This window comes from Mesocricetus auratus, unplaced genomic scaffold, assembly GCF_017639785.1.
Source record: "Mesocricetus auratus isolate SY011 unplaced genomic scaffold, BCM_Maur_2.0 Super-Scaffold_100004, whole genome shotgun sequence".
Classification (NCBI taxonomy): Eukaryota; Metazoa; Chordata; class Mammalia; order Rodentia; family Cricetidae; genus Mesocricetus; species Mesocricetus auratus.
Window position 1 is genome coordinate 29,065,364 of NW_024429189.1, and position 21,738 is coordinate 29,087,101.

Here is a 21,738-nt window from a genome sequence, read left to right on the forward strand (position 1 = left end):
GGCCAGCCTGGTCTACAGAGCTAGTTCCAGGACAGCCTCCAAAACAATACAGAGAAACCCTGTCTCGAAAAACCAAGAAAAAAGAAAATTTAGAAATTTAATTCTGAATCTATAAAATGGAAAGCATGTGGTCTCACATTTTTATATGAACTGAATTTAATATTTTAGTTCCTTGGGGGGTGTATGTGGGTTTTTGTATGTAGATATAGGGTATGTATGTGTGTAGTATTTTGTATGTGTGTGTAGGGCATATAGATGGAAGTCAGAGGTCAACGCCAGGTGCCTTCCTCTCTTGTGCTCCACCTTAGTTTTTGAGTCTCTTATTGAACCTGGAATTTAGAGATTTCTGCCAGCTGCGTTTTGAGTCAGCCTTTCCAAGGCTGTGATTACAGATGTGTTTCCCATAGCCTTGCTTTTGTATGAGTGCTGGAGATTGAACTTAGGTTTTCATGCTTGCTCAGTAAGTACCTAACCAAGTGAGCTACCGTCTTAAATCACCATATTAGTGCCATCTCTGGTTTATATATTTTATAGATCTTTTCATGTAAAATATTCCTTTCCAGTATTCTAAGTGAGTTTTCTTGCAAAGTGGGGCTAATAGAGTACCTGTCTCACAGGGTTGATTTGTGGATGACTAATGAATAATCAGTAGTCCCTTACCCTCATATAGTATTTGATAAATATCAGCTATTGCTTTTATGTATGCTATAATTAAGAGATCATATTGGTGGTAAATAAAAGGAAAACATTTTGGAGACATGTTTTTCCTTATGTAATTCAGGCTAGCCTCTCTGGTTTTCCTGCCTCACACTCTGGAATGCTAGTATGCAGGCATGGGGGTGTGTCACATTCAGTTCCATATTTATTCTTTTGTTAAGATTTTCAACTTGTATGTTTCAAGTACCTGTTTTTCCCATATTGTTCAGGTCAGAGCCTGGGCAGTCTTAATAAGCTAGACTCAGCCACGTGTCCTCAACAGACCAAGTACACAGAAGTAGTAGAAACACAGGAAGGGATACACACACACACAAACACCCCTCTATCCTCAGCATCCTGACGCAAGGTATAGGTTCACTTGATTTTACTTAAGATATGTGTGTGCTAGCCCATGGAGGCCAAAAGAGGAGGGGAGGAGTGGGGTGGATACCCTGGAGCTGGAGTTAAAGGTGCTTGTGAGCCATCTTTTGTGAGTGCTGGAATCTCTGACCTTTTACAAGAGCAGGCAGCAAGCCTTCTTAACTGCTGACCCCATCTCTCCAGCCCTGAGTTTAGATTTAAGTAAGAGACAAGAGGTGTACATAATTCATCAGTCCTGATGAAAGTGTGGTCCTTACCATTTCTGACCAGTTACTGTCTCTGCTCTAGTCTTTACTGCAGGTCGTTAAAACATGTCAGAACTCTGTGGAATCTTCTGGGGGGGATACCCAGGCCTGGAGACATTCCAGTTCCTTAGGTCTGTTGTCCAAAAGGAGGGTTACAAGGGTCTGTCCTTAGAGTATTCCTGCCGGTACATTTACGTATTATAGGAAGTGGTTTAGAAGTGTTTTAAATGATCCTGACCTAAAGAAATTCATTGTTGAAAATGGGAAATAAAGTGATAAGCAAATAGCAGTCTGTGATATCTTAAGAAAAAATATGTGTAAAGTGGAATTACACAGAATAAAGATCATTTAATCTGATGGGCAGCAATTCATTAAGGAATGTCTAGACTTCCCAGATGTATAAAAACTGTGAGAGTACATTTGTTAAAAGATGTGAAAGTAGCCGGGCGGTGGTGGCACACGCCTTTAATCCCAGCACTCGGGAGGCAGAGGCAGGTGGATCTCTGTGATTTCGAGGCCGGGCTGGACCGATAGCCTCCAAAACAATTCAGAGAAACCCTGTCTCATAAAAACCAAAAAAAAAAAAAAAAAAGATGTGATAGTAGTATAAGAGGTGTGTGTGTACATTAAGAAGAATGGTCCAAAGGTTAAGGATAAATGGATGTGAGGAAAAAGTTCAGGCTTTGCAAGACAGATCTGTGTATTTTGTAGAACATCTTTATCTTTCCATGTCTGTCAGATGGGCAGTAGGAAACCTTGATTGGATGTTAGTAAGCCTCTGCCTTTAAGGATAGTTATCTTGATTATATGATCTTTTTTTGGATTTTTAAAATTTAGTTTGTATGTGCGTGTGCAGAGGACATGGGACACTTTTCTGGAGTCAGTTGTTTCTTCCCTCTTTGTTGAGGCATGAATTCACTATCTGTTTCCCTGAAGAATTGTTTACTCCAGGGTGACTGATGTGAGAACTTGTTGGTGAATTGGGGATTCTTGTCTATGCTTCCCATCACTGCTGCAGGAGTTCTGAGATTACGGTCCTTCTACAAATATGGATGGGTTCTGAAGATGGAACTCTGTTCTCAGACTTGCAAGGCTAGCAAGCACCTTTACCTGCTAATAAGCTTGGCCTGCCAGGGGTCAGTTCTTGATTCTGCTGCTTTTTTATTAATGAGACCTGAATTGTGTCTCAAACTAAATGAACATTTCAGAATAAATTGTTGTTTTATGTAGGGGGGGGTTATAAGTGCTTGCATGTCTTCCCAAATAAAATTAACACAAACTTGCATTTTGCATTTCACAGGAAACCTTAAACATGGAGTCTAAACCTTCCAGGATTCCAAGAAGAATTTCTGTTCAACCCTCTGGCTCTTTAAGTGCTAGGATGGTGTCTGGAAACAGAGGAGCTAGTTTAAATGATTCCTATCATTCTAGAGACTCTTCCTTTAGACTGGATTCTGAATATCAGGTAATATTTTACATTTATTAGATTTTTAAAAAATAGCTGTACTCGGTGAATCACAATCTTAAATGATTAAAATAGAAACATAGCTAATGATTTTCAAAATTTGGGAGCCTCAGAATTATGGATAAGATAGTATGGTCTTGTATAAAATGCTTTCTAAAATTAGAAAACTTTGCATTTGAAAACATATTAAAATAAATTTTAGGTAAAGTGGTAAGTGTGGATGGATGATTTTATCTGTAGATTAAAAACTTAATCCTCAGCAGCGTTGGTGGCGCATGCCTTTAATCCCAGCACTCGGGAGGCAGAGGCAGGCGGATCTCTGAGTTTGAAGCTGGGCTGGTCTACAGAGCAAGTTCTAGGACAGCCTCCAAAACAATACAGAGAAACCCTGCCTGGAAAAGCAAAAACAAAAAACACTTAATCCTCTTCTTCCAATCAGAATACTTATTAATCTGACTATGTATGTACAAAGCAGTGGGTGAAATAGCAATACAGCTGGTAAATACTTTTAATGTTGATTGATTAATCAGTCTGCCTCAGGGTTTCTCTCAGTAGTAGTGTATATCTAGCATCCAAGAAGCATGGGTTGGTTATCTCCTAATAATCACCTGCCTTTTAGAAAGCTACATTAGCAGCAGCCTTTGGCTTGATTAATTGAATATTAGTATTTAATGGCAGTTATTCCTTAATTTCTTTGTAGTCTGCATCAGCATCAGCATCTGCATCACCATTTCAGTCTACATGGTACAGTGAATCTGAGATAACTCAGGGAGCACGATCAAGATCTCAAAACCAGCAACGGGATCATGATTCAAAAAGACCTAAGCTTTCTTGTACAAACTGCGCATCTACCTCAGCTGGGAGAAATATTGGAAGTGGTTTAAATACAGTATCAGGTAAGAAACTACTCAGTTTCTGTTAAAAGTCACTTTATGAATGTTTTAGACCAAAGTCTTTTTCCCCCTCTGAGATTCTTATTTTTTAAATAAAATAGTTTGTATATGATAATGGATTTGGAAATACAATAGTTTCCAAAACTTTACCTTTAAGTTGGTGGTAAAAATGAACTGACTATTCAGTTTGCCTTTTTGCTTTACGACAGAGAGAGAATGGTAGTTTTTAATTAGGGAGAATAGCTGTTTTGCTTTTGGTTTGTTTGTGGTTTTTTGTTTTGTTTTTTGGAGACAGTCTCATTATGTGACCCTGCCTGGTCCAGAACTTTAAAGAGTGTGTGGATTAAAGGCATGTGCCACCATGCTCGGCTCTAACATTAGTATGTAGTCCAAATTGGTGAAAGTCATGAGTGTTCTGTTGGTTATTGTGAGAAAGAAGTTTAAGTGATATTATAAAGCCACATCTGATAAATGTTAAATTTCCTTGAGTATTTTTGAAATGATAAACATAGTATATAATACTTTTCAGAAAATGTCCAAACTCTTAATTTAGTTTAAAAATATTGGAAACTAAGAGCTTTACATAAGTACACAAGAATGACATTGAACACATTACTTAACATGATGGAATTTACATGATTTATCCATAAAGCTCTGAGCTTCCTAGCTTTATGTATTTGTGTTATTCAAAAAAACTTAGTTAGGAAAGCAGGAGATTTCCTCCTTATTGAGACTCCTCCAGTAAAATGTTAGACAATCCTTGAAGTTGTAAAAAGAGACAAAACTTGTGATAACACAGAGATAACTGTGTATATTACCAACTGAATTAGTATAAGTGATACCTTTCAGTTTTGATAGCTAGGAACTCCAAGAAAAAGACACTGGACCTCTGAAGGTCACTAGAAGTAGTGAAGTGGGTAAGAGCAGACTGACCTCAATTTTGTAAACACACATTACTTTGCAAAAACAATTGTGTTCTCTTATACTATGTGAAGATATTACATTAAACTCACCAGGCAGTTTCCCTCAATGTTGAAGAATCAATAAAGCTAGGAAAGGAAGAAAGCCAGGTGTGGTAGAGCAAGCCTTTAACACCAGCACTTAAGAGGCAGAGGAAGGCAGATCTCTGTGAGTTCGAGGCCAATCCTGGTCTACAAAGCAAGTTCAATGGCAGCCTGGCATATGTTATACAAACAAACCCTGTCTCAAAAAACAGGAAAAAAAATTCTAAAGCTAGGAAAGAGAGAAGCAAAATAGGTTTGAGAGTTAATTTAAGTTTATTTTGTAGTGAAATCATATCTAATAAAATTTGGAGTATCATTACAAAAAGTACATTAATTCTTAAATAAAGACTGAATGAAATGTGATTGTACAAATACTTCTGAGGCTGATAGAATATATGCTTAGAATATGCAAGCATTTAAGTTCAATTCCTTGCATGGGAAAGAAAAACTTTTTTCCTAATAAAATTGTATTTATCCTGTAATCGAATTGCCATAGCAAGATAGCTTTAGTTTTAGTTTTTATTTATTTAGGGATTGCTTGATTCCTACTCTGCCTCCTAGTCCTAGGAAAGCCACCATGCCTGGCTTTGGTTTTGGTGGTTTTCCAACATCACATTGACTTTATGAAGTGTTCTTTACCTTTCGCAAGTGTTCATTTTTGATCTATAGTTATTTTAACATGTTACATTGTACATGGGTAGGTGTAACAAAATAACTAAGATATTTAGCTTATGTATGCGGATAGATTTGCAGTGTTAAGTGTTTAGTGTTTTACATACATAGAGTTACCATATCTGAGGTCCTGGGCTCAATACCCAGCACCACAAAAGAAGAATGTTAAGCAGGAAGATAATTTGGAGATGATTAGTTCATTAGTAAGTGGTATTGTTTTGCTAAACTTGGCTTGTGATTATAGCTTTTTAATTGGGGATAGTTATAATGGTAGTAGTTACCTTCACTGTATTACTAAAGATTTATGAACCTCAGAAACCTTGAAAACCTTCTCTGAAATAAGATTTCTTCCATTACTTTAAGATTCTACTTGGAGGCATAGTCAAGTTCCCAGATCTTCATCAATGGTACTTGGTTCATTTGGAACAGACTTGATGCGAGAAAGGAGAGATTTAGAGAGGAGAGCAGATTCCTCCATTAGCAATATTATGGATTATAATCACCGAAGTGGTGATTTTACAACTTCATCATGTATGTATAAACTACTTTGTTAAGTATAGATTATGTGTTAGTACAAATGATCTCTCTCATTAATAAGTGGAGGAAATAAAGTAAATTTTAATTTCTTATGGAGATATCAGAACTAATTTTTTAATACCTTATTGTTTTACTTTTAAAAATATAAACAGTTTAAAACAGATGTTCTTGAGTATTCAGATTATGTCTGCCCTTAAAATTTTTATACATGAAAAATTTATATGTTAATAAAGTACTACTAGATAATTCTTGCATACTACAGTATAACTTGTCTATAACAGTTTTAATGTGTACTTCTAACTGAATTATGAAAAAATTGTATGCTTATTGCACCATTTTTAACAGTTATTCATTGTATATGGCTGTATTTGCTGCCATATATGTCTATGCTCTATTGTGTTTCTGGTCTCCAGAGAGGCCAGAATGTGACAGATCCTCTAGAATTGAGTTACAAATGGCTGTGAGCCATCATGTGGGTATGGGGAATAATGGAAGCCAAGTCCTCTGACAAACAAAGCTAGTGCTCTTAACTGCTGAGCCATCTTCTTGCCTCCAATGAACCATTTTAAGGATGATTGTTTTGATTTTAATTAAATGTTCAAGCATATACAGTTCTGTCTGTGTATGTAGACTTAAGCTTTTCAAAAACAATCACATTAAGTAAGGAAAAGAATGCTAATCAGTTAACAAAAGTATCACGAAAAAGGAGTTTGTATGTACTGTAATCAAAATTACAGGACAGGAATAGATTTAACCTGTAATAGTTTATCCTTTTCATTAAGCTCCATATATTAGCACAACAATAAATGTACCTAGTACATAAGACTTACAGGGAGTGTTTTTCACCAAAGAGTCATAGTGTTTCTTAAGTTTGAAACACCCATTTAAGGAGTTGTTTTTATCTTGTTGTTGACCTTGAGGCAAGGCCAAACTAACCCTGGAACTCTGTGATCCTCCCTGTGCCACCCAAGTGCTGGCCTTGTTCCTCCTCCCTCTGCCCCACTTTTGAAACTGCAGACAGCAGAGGCCTTTATTGACTCATAGTTCCAAGCCAATACTAAAGGGCTAAGGTGTATCTGACGAGTGACCAAAATTAAAGAAATTCTTAACTATTAGCAGGGAATGTCATAAAATTATATGGGTAATAACATTTACATAAAATAATTTTTGTATTTATTGTGTTAAGTAAGAAGAATCTCCAAAACTATTTCCCTGGGGTGGTTTTGCTTTTTTTTTTTTTTTTAATTGTTGCACTGTATTACTTGGGCTAAAGTTCTGTATCAATTTTTGAGAGTCTTCTGTTGTGTCAGTTTCTTGTTAGTGCATTCAGCTTACTTCAGCAACTTTTATAAGCGTTCATAACTTGTTTAATTTGTAGTGTTGACTTTACTTGGGAGTACTTCAGAAATAATTTTTTTCCTATAATAGTTAAGCTGTTAGTTATAAGATAGCAATATTCACTTCAAACCTAGTCTTTCAATTGGCAGTAGTCAATAAATGTACGTTTATTAATGATTAAATTATTTCATAATTGGTTACCTTCCCTTCTTTCAAAAATAGATGTTCAAGAAAGAGTTCCTTCTTCATATTCACAGGGAGCAAGACCAAAAGAGAATTCAATGAGCACTTTACAGTTGAATTCATCATCTACCAATCACCAATTGCCTTCTGAACATCAAACAGTATCAAGTTCTAGAGATTCTAGCCGAAATTCTTTCAGATCACATTTTTCCCCAAGACAATCAGAATCTTTTCGAAACAGTTCACATCCCACATTTTCATATCTTTCAAGTAGAGATGAAACCCCAATTATAAGCAATTCAGAAAGGGTTGGTTCCTCTCGGAGACCATTTCAAGAATCTTCTGACAATGATGGTAGGCGTACTACTAGGAGATTGTTGTCACGGATAGCTTCTAGCATGTCATCTACTTTTTTTTCACGAAGATCTAGTCAGGATTCCTTGAATACAAGATCATTGAGTTCTGAAAATTACATTTCTCCAAGAGCCTTGACTTCACAGTCTCGGAGTAGTGGCGCATCATCTGAAGTCAGTGATGGCAGGGCATCTGAAGCTCCTCAGGGATTTAGATTTCTTAGGCGAAGATGGGGTTTGTCATCTCTTAGCCAAAATCATAGCTCTGAACCAGATGCAGAAAATTTTAATCAGGAATCAGAAGGTAGAAGCACAGGACCGTGGTTATCTTCCTCACTTAGAAATAGATGCACACCTTTGTTCTCTAGAAGGAGGCGAGAGGGAAGAGATGAATCTTCAAGAATATCTACGTCAGATGTACCACCTAGATCTCATATTTTTAGAAGAGAATCAAATGAAGTAGTTCACCTTGAAGCACAGAGTGATCCCCTTGGGGCTGCTGCCAACAGACCACAAGCATCTGGAGCATCAAGCAGTGCAACAGGTGGCTCCACTCCAGATTTGCCTCAGGGTGGAAGAGGTACAGGAATAGCAGGCATTCTTCCTGGTTCCTTATTCCGGTTTGCGGTCCCACCAGCCCTCGGAAGTAATCTGACTGACAACGTCATGATTACTGTAGATATTATTCCTTCAGGCTGGAATGCAGCTGATGGGAAAAGTGATAAAACTAAAAGTGCACCTTCAAGAGACCCAGAAAAATTGCAGAAAATAAAAGAAAGGTAAATTGAACATTCATTGTACATTGTAAAGCTAGATCAAAGATTTAAAATGGCTCTCATTATTTGAAGTTTCTTCCTTAATTTATATGGTGTTACTATGTCTTACAGACAAATGGTGATAATAAATAAGGTATTGTTTCTCTTGATGCATAAATTACTCCCTTTATTCTATGACAAGACTACTGCAAAATAGAATTTAATTGGGAAAAGGAGCCAAATGTTAATGCATTGTCAGTCTTTAATAAATTATTTAGTTTGCCACTTATTAAAGATACATTTTACCATGGGCTATTTTCTGATTTTAAACTTTATTCTCCAAATAATGTTAGTTTTAATGCTTGGTCATTATAGAACTTTCCTCTGATTTCAAGCTATCTGAAGAATGTAGTAACTTAGATTTCTATCTTCAAAGATAGCTTTATTTATTGATCTTGACTGGTCTACAATTCTGTACTATCTATTTTGGTAGGTTTAGTTTTGTTTTTTGGTGGTATTGTTTGTTTTGTTTTAAGACAGGATCTGGTTGGCCTGGAACCAATAGAGATTGTTCTACTTACATTAAAGACACTAGGTCCTAGTTACATAGTTCTAAAAGAGCATTTATTTTGACGGAGTTTGTAGTATGTGTGTTTGTATGTTTAATATTTTGCCTTATATATGAGAATTTTAAAAATTGACCAATTAAAATAATAAACAGAAAATTGGATCTACTTAGTAAAAAGTAATTGAAACTATGAAGGGAATAATGTTAAATACAAAACAAAATGTTCAGCTTTTCAGAATAGTTTGTGCTTGACATTGTGTTTCTGATTAAGTTAGGGCAGAAAGTCAATTTATAGTCTGTGTCTCTTTCTGTCCAGGTTGTATTTCATTAGCAGTTCATCATTCAAAACTGTCAGTTTACTGAATGCCTTGTTCATGTGCTATCTGTGAACTAACAAAATACTAATTTTAACAGAAAACTTTGCCTGTTCTACAGTGATTTCAGATAAAAATGATACATGTTAGCCTGTTAAATGGAGGACAGAGGATAATAGAAAATGTTGCATGTTTTAAAAGCCTTCCTTTATAGATACTAAAATGATTTAGTAAGATTGTTGAGAGTAGAGTGATGGAGAGCTTTTAAATCTCCTATTTTTAAAATTTTATTTAGTGAATACAAAGAATTTGTCAAGTCTTGATAACATAAATGAGAAACCACAAGTCAATATGTACCTAATTCATTGAGGTAGTTTTAAAATTCTTTTGCAACTAACAAAAATGGACAAATGATGTGTATGTTACCCTTATACTATTGTATATAAAGTAATTTAGAAGACTATAGTAATTAAAATCTTAGTGATTGTAAAAAAAGTGAACTTAAAGTGTATTACCAAAGACAAAGGGAAACCATTTGAAGCTGAGTTGCTCTATGGCTGGTCTTATTTATTAACAGTTTTTATTCATCATAACATGACCTCTCAGTGGTTGCTATTGTTAATGTTTGCTTTATTGTACTTAGTACGAGTAGAAATGAAAGACAGATATTCTGTATGATGAAACATGTCCACCTAGGGGGAATTAAGACATCTCTGAAATCCATGCCTTCTTTTTCAGCCTCCTCCTAGAGGACTCTGAAGAAGAAGAGGGGGACTTATGCAGAATTTGTCAGATGGCGGCTGCATCGTCATCTAATTTACTGATAGAGCCATGTAAATGCACAGGGAGTCTGCAGTATGTCCATCAAGAGTGTATGAAAAAGTGGTTACAGGCCAAAATTAATTCTGGTAAGATTCACCCTTTTAGATATTTTGTTTTCAAATCTTTTCCCAAGAGATACACTGTAGCATGAATAATAAAAAACCCAGATACAGATGTTGGGGTTCAAGCTTAAGATAAGAAAAACAGCCAAGCCACTGCAGAGTTTGTATCTATAAAGCTCAGACCAAATATGAGACAATCCTGTCCTCAGAGTAACTGCAGACTGCAATGCTCTCCACGAATGTCAGACTGCACTGAGCTCCTCCTTGTATTCCTCTCTAGTGCTGGGATTAAAGGCGTCTCATCCCAAGTGCTGGGATCAAAGGTGTGAACTCTTTTCTCTTTTATACGGATTCACTCTCATATAGCCCAGGGTGGTCTTGAACTCACAGAGATCCATCTACCTCTGTTTCCCATAGTGCTGGGATTAAAGATGTGACCACCACTGCCTGGATTCTATGGCTAACTAGTGGCTTAGCTCTGTATTCTGATCTTCAAGCAAGCTTTAGATTACAAACAAAATATCACTATAATACACATTGTAGGCATTTTGGCTAACAATTTTTTCCAAATTTATTACTAAATTTATTCATACTTGTATACTCTATATAATTATAATTTAACCATTGGTTATGGCATGTACAGTCCTTTTGAGTAAAGCATTCTCACCACTTAGCAGCTCTGCATTTTGAGAAAGATTTATTGCCTGTGTCATTTAGCAGGTTGTCAGGGAATTCCTTTGTGTACAGGTTGGAGAGTCAGGAACAGTTCCAGAGATGGCATTTAGAGTACAGTAAACAAGACATGCAAAGCACCTGCTCTGTTAGTTGACCTACTGTACAAATGTTTCCATTTTCTTAGAGGAGATCTTTAATTGAGGGATAGATTACAGGTCTTTCTTTAGATGCTGGGAGCATAACATTCTGAGATGGATATGAAGATTTTTAGGTAACATTGATGTCTATAAAGAGATATGATAGCTGGGGGAGACATTTTATAGTGGCAGGATACTTGCTTCTCATTTGTGAAGTCCTGTGTTTAATAGTACTATTAAAATTATTGAAATAAAACACATGCTTTTGCCGGGCAGTGGTGGCGCACGCCTTTAATCCCAGCACTCGGGAGGCAGAGGCAGGCGGATCTCTGTGAGTTCAAGGCCAGGCTGGACCGACAGCCTCCAAAACAATACAGAGAAACCCTGTCTCGTAAAAACCAAAAAAAAAAAAAAAACCCACATGTTTTTTTTTGTTTGTTTGTTTTGTTTTGTTTTTCGAGACACAGTTTCTCTGTGGCTTTGGAGTCTATCCTGGAACTAGTCTTGTAGACCAGGCTGGTCTCGAACTCACAGAGATCTACTTGCCTCTGCCTCCCAAGTCCTTGGATTAAAGGCATGTGCCACCACTGCCTGACGAAACACTTGCATTTTTAAGAAAATGATTTACAGATGTGGATTGGAATACATCGAGCTTGGGTCCTTTGCTAGGTAAATAATGAATAAAATTAAAGATATATATAAGATAATTTTGACTGGGAATTAATTGGGAAAAGGCAGGGATATGAAACTCGAGTAATGTCATAGCACGGTGTGGCAATACTCTGGAGAATGGGAATTTTTCAGTTCCATCGTATTCTTAGGGGATCATTATCATGTTGAATAAGTAGTCTGTGACAGTTTGAGGAGCATGTGCTGATTTCACATACAGCTCAGGAAATAGACAGCACAGCATTTCAACTTGGTACTTTTTCTTTCTGCCCTGGCAGTTCATATATCCAGAAATGAGCTCAACCTGGAATACAGTATCTTAGGTAAAAGCCAGCTTCCTCAGCAGCCTGGGAAGCCAGTTTCTACCTGCCAGAAGAGTCAGTTCCCTTACCTCTGCCAGAAGGAACATGTGGCTCTCCATTGACATATATATCTGTATACCTGCGGTTGTCCATCAAAGCACACGCTGGTCTCCAGGCTCCTTCAGTGTCACAAGTGTCTGTTAGACATTTCAAAGCCTCCACCTGCCCCAGAGTTTGCTCCTCTCTTCATAATGGCGAGACTTTCCCCCTGCTCTTCTGTTCTCAGTATGCTTTCTCTGTGGTCTTTTCCCTTCCTTCTCCCCTCTTGCAGATTGCCCTGACCATGTTCCGCCTGCTTTTGTCACTCTCTTTGGGCTTCTCCAGATGCCTCTGGTTATTTTCTCTCTGACTCACATGAAGGCCTCCCCACTAACAATGGAGTGCTGGTGTTGGCGGTTCTTTACTGCACCCCCTTGCAGACACTTCCTTTAAGACTACCTTGCAAAAAACTATATCTAATAGTCCCAAATAGTGACCTACATATACAATTAGACAAGGCGACCTACTAAAGTGCAGTTACCAGCCTTATAGTAACTGTTGCGTGTAACAGAACCAACGTGACAAAAGCTGGGCATTGGTACGCATGCCTTTGATCCCAGCATTTGGAAGGCAGAGGCAGGTAATCTCAGTTTGTGACCAGTCTGGTCCACAAAAAGCTAGTTCCAGGACAACTTCCAAAGCCACAGAGAAACCCTGTCTTGAACCCCCCCCCCAAAAAAGTGACAAAAATACTGTGTGTGAGAGAAAATTAACCACTTTGACCATTTCACAGTGTAACTTTCTGTAGTTACTTTCAAAACTTTCATCACCAAACACAGAAAGTTTGTAGTCAGTAAGCTGTAACTCTGCTCTTCATCCTCTTCTAATCCCTGATAGCTTTTGGTCTGTTGTTCTGTATCCTGGTTGCACCATGTACATCTTCTTTACTGGCATGTCTTGGGTCAAGCCGTCTTGTAAAATATATGAGGGCTTAGTTCTACTGATTGCTAAAATGGGCTGCTTTCATCTGGACACGGGGTATCCCTTTTTTCTTCAGCAGGGTAGGCACATTGCTTAGATCACATACAAGGTCTGTCTACATGTGTATGCTGTAATACCAAAAATACTGGCCTGACTATGTGACCAGTGTTTCAGATGCTATGCCATCAAATGTTGCTTTTGTAACATGTCAACATAATTCAAGAGGAAGTACAGGTGGCATTCCTTTGCCCCATTGTCAGCATCCCATAATTACAGGGTTTTTGAATGTGTAGGATTAAAAAAGGCATCCGAATAATGGGTGGAGGCATGAATGTTACAATACAGAGCATGATATACGCATTTGTCATTGTATATTATTTGTTGCAATATTATAGTCTCATTTTGCTTATTTATTTACCCCGGTATTTTAAGCCTTGAGCTTAGGACAGAAAAGCTTTACTATTTGCTATTTGATTTTTGTCAGGTTCTTCTTTAGAAGCTGTAACCACCTGTGAACTTTGCAAAGAGAAGTTGCAACTTAACCTGGAGGATTTTGATATTCATGAACTACATAGAGCTCATGCAAATGAACAAGTTAGTATATTTTGCCTAGTTTGGTAAGTGTCTGTTGTGTGCTTAAAGGACCACTCTTGAAGAAAAATTAAGTCGTGGTCAGAAAACGTACATTAGTAATATTCTTATCATAATTCATATGATATGAGTTTATAATTTCATAAAAAATTTCCTTTTAAATAAAAGGCTAAATTAAGATAAACGGTCAGACTTTATAAGTAAGCCTAAATATTAATAAAAGTGTAGGACATTAGGCCCAAAGTAGGCACTATTACCACCTGGCACTCTGTTGTTACCAGCTTGGGATAATTCATGTTGATGAAATTATACAATATAAGGTATTTTTTTGTGAACAACTATTTTGAGACCTGAGTCTGTTCCCAGAATTCATGTTATGTGGCTCACAACTCTGGCATCTAAGGACACTTAGACTCATGCATATGTCCAGATACAGATTTAGATACATACTTATAAAATTAATCTTTAAAAGTATAGTGTGAGAATAGCACATACTATTTGAAAGTCTGTTAAAATCTATGAACTTACAGCATACAGATATAATGTATTGTTGTCTTAGACTAAGAGAAATCAGGAAGATATTTTCTTTTGCCACCTTTAGATATACAGTGTCTCTCTTAAAACTAAGTCACACATTTTTTTTTCATTAAAAGGGGTTTTTAATTTTTATGTAATCCTTTTAATGACCTGCATTCTTTTGTAATAGAGAAGTGTTAGAAGAGACTAGGTATAGCTGTTGTAAAGACAATGATAGTCGTGGTTTTACTTTACTTTATCTGAATCATGGAGTCTAGTGGGTAGAGTTATCCTAATTTTAAGTGATTTGTTTAATATCATTTTATTCCTGTTTTAATTTTATATTTTGCAAGGTGATAACCATGTAAATTTTTGTTGTTGGATTATTTTGTTTTGAGACGGGATCTACAGCATATCTCTGGCTGGCTTGAAACTTACTTTATAAACTATGCTAGCCTTAATCAGATCTAACTGTCTCTACTCCCTCTCCACACTCTCCATCCCCAAGTGCTGAGATGAAAGGTATAAGCCACCACGCCTGGTACAACCATGTAAAGTAAAAAAATAAAAACCATTTTCCCAGATACATGATTTCCTTTTTAGTTAAAATAATGTCAGAATGATTGAACATTTAAATTTTTCATTTCAAATTCTAATGATAGGTAGGATTTGATGAACAGCTTCTAAAATTAATATTAGCGTGCAATTCTTGGTTTTAGATCCAAAGCAGGTACAGTGACCTTTTCACTGTAAAAATTGAACAGATTGGGTTTTTAATCTCTGTATCCTAATTTGTGTTAAGAGCTGTGTTAATGTTGGTACAATGCTAGCCTAGTATTCTTGGGACCCTGAGTTCATTCCCCAGGACCACAAAACAGCAAGGAGGAAAAATGATAAAGTAGGAGGATTCATAACAGCTTTGAAACTATTTAGAATTTGAGTCTTCAGTTCCAGCATGACCAAAGAAAGCATGCTAATATCAGTGTGTTTGCATGTATTTTTATAAACTAATGGAATTGAAAAAACACTTGAAATACCATATTTGGTATAAATTAGAGTACACATTATAGATTTAGATTAAATGAAACTAATTTATTTTAAAGTAGACAGAGAATTATTAGTTGTTTATTAAAGGAAATCTCTTAGGAGCTTTAGAAAACCAAAACAGATGTTATCTCGCCAAATGATTTAAAAAGTAAATTTTAATAACTGATTAAAGGAAGATAGACTGAGGAAAGATAACACCTGTGTAAGGCAGCCTTTTATTTTAATAACTGACTGTCTACCTTTCTAGGAGTTGTGTCTGAATATGTTTCTTTTAGTTTACCATTAAGCAGTGACTGTCAGTCATAATCCTAATTTTCATTCTCTGTTTCTTTTCTTTGCTTCCCCATTTAAGGCTGAGTATGAGTTTATCAGCTCTGGTCTCTACCTAGTTGTCTTACTGCACTTGTGTGAACAAAGCTTTTCTGATATGATGGGAAATACAATTGAACCAAGTACTCGTGTTCGAGTAAGTAGTATTGGTATTGGGGAAAGAGGGAGCGGGGTACGATACCAGAAGAATTTGTCTTGGAAAGCCAATTGATGTATGTGTTCTTATCCCAATTCCTTTGGGGGAGTCTTAAAAATAAAAATAGTCTATATTTAATGGAAAATGCTGCCTTCTGTGACAAATACCCTAATTTTGTCATAAGCTATTTAGAGAAAGAAGTAATTTTTCAGCTCTTGCAAGTGAAATACTTCAGGCAAAAGCAGGGTCAGAATTGGAAACACTGAGAAAAAAAATGTTACTTTTAATTTATGAAAAGAAAGCCCTTAGCATTACATCTTAGAAACATAAAATTGACTTCCAGAGGCCTAAAGAATATGGAATATTAACTATTTGATATTATTCTGTTAAGGGTTACTTTTGAATTAATAATGTCACCAACTAAGAAAGGAACTAGTTGCTATAAATAATGTTTAATGTACATTTAAGCAAGCTTTCTGGGAGGTATTTGTAATTAATCAATGCTCTTTGTCTCAGTATGCTCTTTGGCCATTTTGTGTATCATTGTCTTATTGCAACATTCTAAATTCTTCCTATCTTGGAATGTGTTCATAGTACAATAAAATATATGTAATTATAAGTTTAAGTATATAAAACTTAAAAGAGTGATGTCAATATGTTTTCATCTTAAAATGATATAGTTCAAAATACATGGTGCTTCTAAGTTATTATTGTGCCTTTTCATTATATATTTAAGTGATCCAATTAACAATTACTTGCATTAAGCATAAAGAAAACTTATGTACCGTAATTATGAATGCTTTTAACTTTTCTGTTAGTTTTTAAGTACTTTCCAAGTCATATGCCCCTCTTTTCTGGAATTAATGTCATAAAATGATTTCTAAAATGGTATGTTAACTCTTGTGAATGAAGAAACCATATAAAGGTTATAAGTAAGGTGTATCGTATTCAGCCATTCTTTAAAAAGATGTTAATCTTAAGAATGCAGGAGAAGTCATTCTTAGTATTTTATTTTACAAGTATTGAGTTATATATAACTCTATAGCTATCAAGTTTAGGCAGGCAAACATTAGTTTATTTGGGCCCAGAAAACTTTTTGTCTCCCCACTTGATTTCATAATTTTTTTGAAAGTGTTAGGAAGACAGTATTATTGGATACAATTGCTTGATTATGTCTGCTCCCAATTTCATGATACTGGTTTCCCCATGATTAAAACTAATTATATCAGACATGTAACATAATACCCTTAATGTTTATAGTTTTTGTCGTTGGGAAAGAAAGACCCCTGTTTTAAAGGATTAAAGTGGTGTTTGACTTTTAAAATAGAAATAAATCTCCTGTAGTGATTCTCTTTAGATCCATTTGCAACATTTAAACTACTGTATTTCTTTCTGCATTGTTTCTAGTTTATTAACCTTGCAAGAACTCTTCAGGCACATATGGAAGATCTCGAAAGTAGGTGGAATTTCCCCTCCCCAGACTTGTTGAATTTACTTTTGCAAATTAAAACCACAGAAAAAAACCTAAATGTATTCTTTTCTACCAAATTGAGTTTTGGTTATAGGCCTTATACTACCACAGTTACTGATTTGGATACTATGGGTTGGATAGTAGACTAGTTATGTTTAATGTATGGAAGGAGGTAATTTTAATCACTAATATTTTCAAATAAACCACTCTGATTTTACTACTTGTGATTAAAAGGAAAACATAAAATTAGCTACTAAATCCTATCTCTGAAGGTTTTTTATTTTTTAATATATGAAAAAATTTTACTTTTTATTCAGTTCCAGGTCATGAAAGGTTTTCTTTAGGTTCCTGGAAAATAAAGATGAGAGTCCTGAGCCTGTAACAAAAGGGCTTTGTTTGTTCTTTGTTTACTTGCAGATAGTTCTTTATAGACCTTTAATACATAAGCAGCTCACATTTCTTAGGATCACTTTGTCAATCTCTGTAGTTGAAGACACCTAATCCCAAATCTTACAGGCATTTTGCACAACCTGCTATCTTCTAATTTATTATAACACATCTGTGGTGCTTAATGCCAGGCAGGGACAATATTGGCCTTAGAACAACTTCTGGGGAAGTTTAAACCCATCTGATTCCTACCTGTTTACTCTTCACCCACAGCAACAAGTTTCCATCTCAGTACAGTCTCCAGTGTTTGAGATGTGCATTTTCATGTTGATGTGCACTTACCATCTGTTACCTAGAAAGATGTGTAAGATTATTAATTTTAAAGGAAGTCTGGCATCCTTTGAAGATAGTGTGAGAAGGATTTAGTCCTCATAAAAACCTTTTACTTTCTTAAGTATTCTAAGACCTAGCTTACACCTGTACTAATTTTAGGTTTTAACAGGATTTGAGATACAATTGAACAGGACATGTTCAAGTTTATTGGCATATGTGAAAGTAAAGGAGCCAATTGGAATTAACTAACTATTCACTCTGATTTTTTTTATTTGTCACATTCATAAAAATAGCTCATTGGCTAAAACAAAAGTTCAGCTTTTGTTTCTAAAAATTATAATCTATGTTTTGGTAGCTACTATTGTGGTTATTTGTTTCAGTATATTTTTTCCAAGATTTCTCACTTGAATTTTTTTCATTTAAAATATTATTCCCAAAATATAGCATGGTCCTTTCCCTTTATGCAAGAGAGAAGAAAAAGTTAGAAATATAGACTACATCACCTGACAGTGGAAGGTGGTGGTGCCGCAAATGAATTTCAAATGACTGGAGTATTGCCACATTCTGAAAACTACCTGAGTTGTATTTTCAAAACTGGAATCAGTCACTAGAAAACATGACATCCTCTAAAAACACTATTTAGTGTGACAGAACATAGAACTTCACAGCAAGGTTTATGTCAGTTATAAAATAGATATCACTTATTTCAAGTAGATTTTATCCATAATGTTAACATTTTTCCTTCTCTTTGTCTGGTGTTTATCCAGTATTCTAGAGTATATACATCAAGCTAGAAGATTAGCTAGATGTTTATTTTAAAGAACTTAATTTCCCTAATATATGAAGCAGATTATGTAATACATAGCTTCTTATTACCTTGGCTATCCCTGAGATATTTCAGGATGCTTTATATTAAGTCTTGTGTCACTAATGGCCATCAGGAATGTTAGAAAAATGATGTTTCTGACAATTTGGAGACATGGGGATAAATCTCAGCAACAGGGTTTTTGTTGTTACTAGTTTTGTTTTATTCTTTGTGAAGCCAGTTATTTTAAGTTAGGCTGTGTCTATATAAAGCTTTACTTACTCAATAGAGCTTTTCCTTGGCATTGTATAGACATAGCTTTGATGTAAATTTGCAAGAACGTCCATAACCTATTATTCTATGTACATTTTTTTTCATTCTCATCGGATGCACCAAACATGCAGCGGTAATAAGCCAGATTCTGCTCAGGTGTGTGAGAGCACTTGCCTTAATTCACTTCTCCTCTGGTGTATGTTTATATACATATCATTAGCTACTATGAGCACAGGCTGGTCTCAGAGACATTTTAAAAGATGCTCTTTAAACCACATTCTTAAGCATTTTCATGATATGAAAATTATATAGCATCACAAAAAAGATGTGGGGGTGGGGACTTTGTGAATGGGCATCAACCACAATCAAACCACCCTAACACTGTCATGATAACTTACCATTTTGACCAAACAGTATACTAAATTGGGATTTTTGTTTTTACAAGTCATTGCTGTTCTGGCTTCATGTTTACAAATTGCATTCTCGTCACCCTTAAAATCCTTCTTGATCATCCTGTCTTCTCTCAACAGCTTCAGAGGATGATTCTGAAGAAGATGGAGACCATAACAGAACATTTGATATTGCCTAACTTCATTTAAGACAAATGGATGATCTGTGAACATGTTTGTTAAAACTGGCAATTAAGTATGAATAATTTTATGGGGGAATGCCTAGTAGATATATAATACATATATATAAAATGAATATATATACATACATGTACAAATGTAAATATATATTCATTCTCAAGTGTTGCTGAACTGAAACTCTTCAGCTGGACCTTGTATTGCCGGCCAGCACATCTCATGTTTGTAAAACGTAATCAAAAGCAGTCTTCTTTTCTTTTAGATGAGTGGGAAAGCATTACCCTCCTTGTCTTAAATATCTAAGCAATGCTCATCAACTTTTCTGTGTTACAATTATTGTAGTCATATTTATGAAAAAAATGTTTGTATTAGTCTCTTGCTAGTGAAAAAAGTCAGATAAAATGTACTTTTGAAATAAAATGCCAGTGGCACCTAATTAGTTTTCCTTTTAAAATGCCTTAAGTTACAGCCACATTTTGATAATCATTTACTTCCAGTGTTTAAAATTTTTTTAGAAGAATGGGAAGTTTGAAGAGCATAATTACATTAGGTTTCCAAATTTAATTTGAATTCTAAATTCACTTAGCAATAAGACCTAATTTTTAAGAAAAAAGTATGTGAAAGATGTAGAAATGATGGATAACTTTTGTATTGATTTGCAAAAATGCAGATTATATTTGATAGGCCATGGTATGTAGGTATTCCTTTCGGGAATATTACAGCTGTAAATTATATCAGAATTGCCAGTCAAATGATATTTGGTTAAAAATTATTGAAAATCTCAAGTTAACAGAATATTTTTTTAAAGCCCACATTCAAAGTTTAAAACACTGGTTTTCAATGTGTTTTTTAGTGTTGTCACTTCTTTATAGAGAAATATGATAAAAATAACCTATTTGGATCCTGGTCATTTTTAGCTGTTCCTTGGTAATTCTGAGCATTTATTTGATGATTGTTAATATTTTTCACAACCTTTGCAGAAACAGATGAATTACTTATTCAACATGAATGAGTTTGCACTTAGAGTCATGAGTTGTGTAAACTTCCATAACAATATCCACTGTCAACACCCTTAGGATTCCACTTTCAGGTGGTTTCAGATTAATCCAATGTTGTGGCAACAAACAACTTTTTCAGAATCTAAATAGGAACCATGTAATTTCTCAAATGTGAGTGAGCAGTTTGCCTACGCTTAGTTTGTTGGTATTAATGTAAAACCTTGGCTTGAAATAAAGTGATACTGATTGATTTATTTTAGTTTGAACTTTTTTCTTTTTAATTGGTGTCCAATGAGAAATTTTGAACCCCTTAAAAATAATTTAAATTTCAAATCTTATTGCATGCAATGATTTTTCAACTATTTTCTCGACTTTTTGTGTGTGAGCATTTTGCCTACACACATGATTCTGTGCTGTCCTTGCAGTGTCTCCAGAGGCCAGAGAATGTGCCATGTGCGTGCTGATAGTAGGACCTAGGCCTTCCGCAAGAATAGCAAATAATCTTAACCCCGAGCCATGCCTTCAACCCCTGAACATGGCCTCAACTTTTACTATCCGTGCATTGTCTTAAGTAAAGACATGTTTTTGATTTTCAAGACAGGGTTTCTTTGTGTAGCCCTGACTGTCCTGTACTTGTTCTGTAGATCAGGCTAGCCTGGAACTCACAGAGACTCACCAAATCTCAGACTGCACTGAGCTCCAGTCTCCTCCTGCCTTACATTCCTCTCTAGTGCTGGAATTAAAGCCGTGAGATCCCCAGTGCTTAGATCACCTTTGTGTGAGCTCTGTTTTTCTCTTAGATTGGATCAATTTTGTGTCTCTCAGGGTGGCCTTGAATTAACAGAGATCCATTTACCTGTCTCCTGAGTGCTGAGATTAAAGGTGTACACCACCACTGCCTGACCTCTGCAGCTGACTAGAGTGGCTAGCTTTGCACTTTCATTTTCAGGCAAGTTTTACTTGTTAGATCAGAAAGAAACAAAGAATCACCAGAGAGATGCACTTGCCTCTACCTCCCTCCCGGGTGCTGGGATTATAAAGGTATATGCCACCACTGTCCAGCAAAAAGGATCTTCTTACCCCACAAAACATCTTATTTCAAAATGATTTTGACACAGTAAAATGTTCTACAGTTCATTCACATATAATTTGTTATTAACTACCGATTGTTAA

General features: G+C 35.7%; 1 protein-coding gene across 8 annotated transcripts in view; it reads left to right on the plus strand.

Annotated features, from left to right (window-relative positions):
- Marchf7 (membrane associated ring-CH-type finger 7) overlaps positions 1–20,819 on the plus strand; it is a 36,487-nt gene extending 15,668 nt beyond the window's left edge. The window contains exons 2-11 of one of the 8 annotated variants that reach the window (XM_040745424.1): positions 2,623–2,787; positions 3,488–3,683; positions 5,720–5,887; positions 7,454–8,546; positions 10,143–10,312; positions 13,576–13,685; positions 15,598–15,711; positions 17,119–17,167; positions 19,112–19,136; positions 19,511–20,819. In XM_040745424.1, coding sequence (XP_040601358.1) covers positions 2,635–2,787; positions 3,488–3,683; positions 5,720–5,887; positions 7,454–8,546; positions 10,143–10,312; positions 13,576–13,685; positions 15,598–15,711; positions 17,119–17,167; positions 19,112–19,136; positions 19,511–19,523 — 2,091 coding nt within the window. In that variant the 5' untranslated portion in view covers positions 2,623–2,634 and the 3' untranslated portion in view covers positions 19,524–20,819. Of the gene's footprint in view, positions 1–2,622; positions 2,788–3,487; positions 3,684–5,719; positions 5,888–7,453; positions 8,547–10,142; positions 10,313–13,575; positions 13,709–15,597; positions 15,712–17,118; positions 17,168–19,111; positions 19,137–19,510 lie in introns of those variants that run through there. The other 7 variants (XR_005877146.1, XR_005877147.1, XM_040745423.1 and 4 more) reach the window with 7 other exon arrangements.
- The last annotated feature ends 919 nt before the right edge of the window (positions 20,820–21,738 follow it).